The sequence below is a fragment of the Hylaeus anthracinus genome, unplaced genomic scaffold, assembly GCF_026225885.1.
Source record: "Hylaeus anthracinus isolate JK02 unplaced genomic scaffold, UHH_iyHylAnth1.0_haploid 27295, whole genome shotgun sequence".
Classification (NCBI taxonomy): Eukaryota; Metazoa; Arthropoda; class Insecta; order Hymenoptera; family Colletidae; genus Hylaeus; species Hylaeus anthracinus.
The window spans coordinates 998-5,286 of NW_026535102.1; the positions used below are offsets into that span (position 1 = coordinate 998).

General features: G+C 45.6%; 1 protein-coding gene across 1 annotated transcript; it reads right to left on the bottom strand.

Annotated features, from left to right (window-relative positions):
- Window positions 1-509: 509 nt before the first annotated feature.
- On the bottom strand, window positions 510-3,919 carry LOC128893237 (homeobox protein prospero-like; the record flags this gene model as incomplete). The annotated part of the gene is made up of 2 exons (XM_054154065.1): window positions 510-1,933; window positions 3,775-3,919. Coding segments are annotated over 2 exons (325 nt in total), but the record flags the coding sequence as incomplete, so codon positions are not given.
- Window positions 3,920-4,289: the final 370 nt, after the last annotated feature.

Here is a 4,289-nt window from a genome sequence, read left to right on the forward strand (position 1 = left end):
TCCGCGCACCGTTTCTCTCGTTCGAATGCAACGCGATTTCTCTGGCTTCGTTTCCATCCCACCCATCGTTATAATCGTTTTCCCGCGTCGGCGAGCGAAGTTCTCGGACCGAGTGCAAAACACCGTTGCAACGACAAAGGTGATAATCCCTTCCCCCGCGCCGAGAGAAATGAAAAATAACGCCAGCCACGGTTTTCGATTACTCCCGAATCGCGTTGCGTTTACGCCCGAGCGTTCGATGTTCGCGTCACGCTCGTCCGATGTGGAATGTCGAGGCTCTCTGCCAGAATTATCGTAGGAATTCTCACCGTAGGATATACATTATCAATTTTCCCGTTCGATCGAGCCAAGCATTGATTCACGGTCGATCTCGAACCCGCCGTTCGACTTTAGCACGGTGCGATATTCATCAAATAATTATGTACAACTTAAGAAGAAAGGATCGAGATCCCAGTTGATTGTTTCGTTCGAACGATGGTTGCTTCTGTTTAAGGGAATAAGAAGTCCTCGAATCCGCTCGCAGCGACGCGTCGGGAGCGAGTCTCTGCTCGTCGTTGCGAGCGCGCTAGAAAGAAAACATGGTTTCCGGGGACGACGATCGAGCGACGCGATTGCTGCGCGCGAGGACGATACACGAGGTCCGTTGAAAAAAGAAAAACCACGAGGTACAGCGTTGACGAAAATACCGTGCGAAACTGGCCATCGTTGTTTCTTGCGCGCACGGAACGACTCGCGACGAAAGTCGACGCGTTCGATCGCGAGTCGTTCCCGAAGATCCACGAGAAGGGCTCCTCTTCTGCCTCTCAACCGGAAGCTGCGGAGGATCCGTCCAGCGGATCTCGCTCCCGCCGTTAGACAATAATTATCGGCACTTCGAGAACATGGACAAACAGTACCGTAAAACATCGTCGATCCTCGCGCGTTTCAAGCCGTCGCTCGGTCTTCGCTCGCGGTTCGAAGCGTTCCTTACGTCCCTAGTCCCGGAAACGAGAGTGTTCTTAGAAATTAGGCGGTAAACTTGAACCGTACGCAACAAATCCAAACTATACTCGTCGCTCGAAGCTAATGTGTGTGAGTGTGTGTGTTTAATCCTTGCCGTTCGTTGACCACTCTATCGTCCTGTTTTCTTCGCATTTCTCCCAAGACCGTCGTTCTTTTAATTTTTTATATATCGGTTGATGTCCGCCCGCGACGAGAACAGGGTGGACCGGTTCCGCAGCCTCGACGTGTTTAGTTAACTCGAGGTTGCCGAGACACGGGGACGCTCGGCGAGGAATCGAAGGCACGAAGCTACGAATAAAAGCAACGATCCACCCCCGTCTCGCGCGGGGGACGTTCGCGTCTCGTGATTAGGTCACAGCCTGATCCTTCGTCGGCACTCCTCATCGTCCCTTGGCGAGAAGATCGATGATGCCTTCGTGCGTCGAGTGTTTCGGTTCTTCCCTCGATCACGCGCCGGCGATTCGCGCATCCGGAGCGCTGCATCTTCGGTTTCTTCCTTCGTTGATCTCCCCTAAACGCTCTCGCACGTTCTCTCTCTCTCTCACGCCCGTTCTGCGATATGTTAGTTTAAGGATACCTGAACGCGGCTTCACGCGAAGGACGTGTACCTCCTGACGGATGCGATCCTTCCTCGCTGGCCGTTCCTTCTTCTCTCTGTTTCCGTTTGTTTTGGTTTATTTGTTTACCTGGAGCCGACGAGCGCTGATGAGCCCGCGCACCACGAAGAGCAAGAGCCACGCGACCTCCTGATTCATTCGAGCTGCTCCAGGAAGTTCGGGGTTTTGAAGTACTCCGGCACCGGGTCGTCCAGCCTCGAGATCACCTTGTAGATGGACTTCTTCCAGCTCTGCTCGGTGTCCTTGCCGCCCTGGATCGCCTTGAAGAACTCCTTCAGCGTCTGCTCGACGACGTACCTGAAGTTGCTCGGTACCTGCAAACATAGACCCTGTACAGACACTTTATTTCATTTATTTGCTCACTTCAACGGGTATCAACCCTTTTGTTTACAAAAAACTATTATAATATATTAAAAAACACGTACATTTGGAAAAGTTCGTACTCTATCGACTGCCAACTTCGAGATACTATGATATATTTTTAGAATCGATGTTCGTACTGTATCATTTAACTATAACGAGGTTACATTTAAATGCAGTCTCTTCTTTAGACAAATTATTCATTCTCGGTGACGATGTATGCACGATTAACGATAATTATTATTGAGCTTTCGATTAATATATACTTTTATGAAAAATAAACAGCCAATGTAGTAGAAATTCAATATTGAAAAGTGTCATTAAATCTGGACGCAATAAAATATTGAATTCTATTCAGATTCGCTATTAAAATTCATACAATTGTAAATATTTTTGTGACTGCTATTTAAATTCTCAAGTAAGCTGTTATTTAAAAAAAGCGTATCTTGTATATAAAAATAATACACTGTGTAGTTTTACTGACAAAGATCCCGTGAGATGTCAGCAGTTGAGGAAGTACAAACATTTCCGTGATTCAAGGTACGTATTTATTATAATTGAAATTTAGAAGAAGTAAACATGAATTGGATGGAAATACTTCATGGGAATAATTTAGATTTCTATTCTCCTTACAGAATTGACTAGCACCTAGTTGACAAATTACCTATAAATTCTTGGCCATCGAAAGAACTTGGAAATCGTAATAGCTATCACGTTTTTCTAAGATCAATCAAGATAATTGTCACCTGAATTCCGAGTCATCGAAACAGGTAGTTACCAATTTCTTGCTAGATTTTCCGACATGAGAAATAGCAACGTTAACGTCATTTTTGCGACGCGCACGCTGACGTTGGCGCGAAATCGAAACCAAAAGCGATGGAGGCAGGTACGTGGGCGTCAAAGATTTAATCGACAGAGAGCGTTTGCTGATGGGAACGCGGAAATCTGGTTGCACAAACGAGAAAAATAATTTCTCCGCGTTCATTACGGTCCACCGAAGGAGCCGTGAATCCGAAGAATTAAAGCGATGTTACGTATCGCTTAACGAGCGACGCGAGCGCGCGCTGAGAGTTTCCACTTATAATTAGTACGTTTGGGTTATTAACGAACACGAGTAATTAATTACGCGTCAAGCGGCCCACAATTGTAACCGCGGCGGGAAGAATGGAGCCTCCAGGTTTCAGCAGAGACTCGTTAAATAATATTAAATAGCTGCATTACGTGTGCACACACGCCGTCAAATACAAATACCGCTGCAAATACAATCGGCGTCGTTACCGGTGACGAAAATAAATTATGTCCCACAATGGAAAGTAGAGTGATTCCCGAGGAAACGAGCCGGTTAGGAGGAGGTGTGAACGAGTTCTTTTCGAATTCGCGTTTTTGAAACTCGTTGTATGTTTCAGTACGACTTGACGGGTATGTCTGACCATTGCTCGCTGTTTCTACTAGCGTTGGTATGCTCGTGGAAACATTGACATGATTCAAGGTATTGGTTCGCGTCTTTGAAATCTATTGTATGTTTCAGTATGACTTGACAGGAATGTCTGACTATTACTCGCTGTTTCTACTAGCGTTGGTATACTCGTGAAGATATCGACATTGACGTGCCATAGTGCATCGCGATTGATTCTAATTACTTGAAGTCTTATATCGTCTTTGTTTGTTTTAGTGAAGTAGAAAGATGTAACGAAAAGTTGGCGAAAAGATTATTTTAAATATGACGAGGAATTTCGTTAATAGAGATTGCAGTGCATGATCTTTGTTTCGAGATAGTATCAGGAAGATTCCTTACCTCGATGTGGTTGTTTCGGTTGTAGTGGAGGTTGAGAACCCGATAAATTTCCGAGTCACCACCGACTCGAAGGTCGTCGACGTTCTTCACACCCTCCGAAACCGCTTGTCTCGCGTATTTCTCCATTTGGATGTAGTAGAACTCCCTGGAAGAAAAAGAAGCAAATTAATCAGACGATAATCAAACAATCTTTTTCGATTATATTAGGGTAGATCTTCCCACCACTGTTTCTGTCTGCACTTATTCTAACAACATTCCTCTACGAATAATTACGTCACTGTTTGAGAGTTCAGAATTCATTCCGAAGAAAGTATCAATGTTTATCAATGCCCAGCGACATGTAAAACAGCAATTTCCTTATTAGCCGAACAATAGATCCTCAGACCACATGTTAATTAACGTCCCCGCAAAGGCCCACCCTCGTTCCGCGGGCGTCCAACTCGCCCCAGAACGAAGGAATCCCTCAAGCGTCGAGCGTCGGAGCCAACGAAAGAGAGGAAATAATTTTTTCCTTG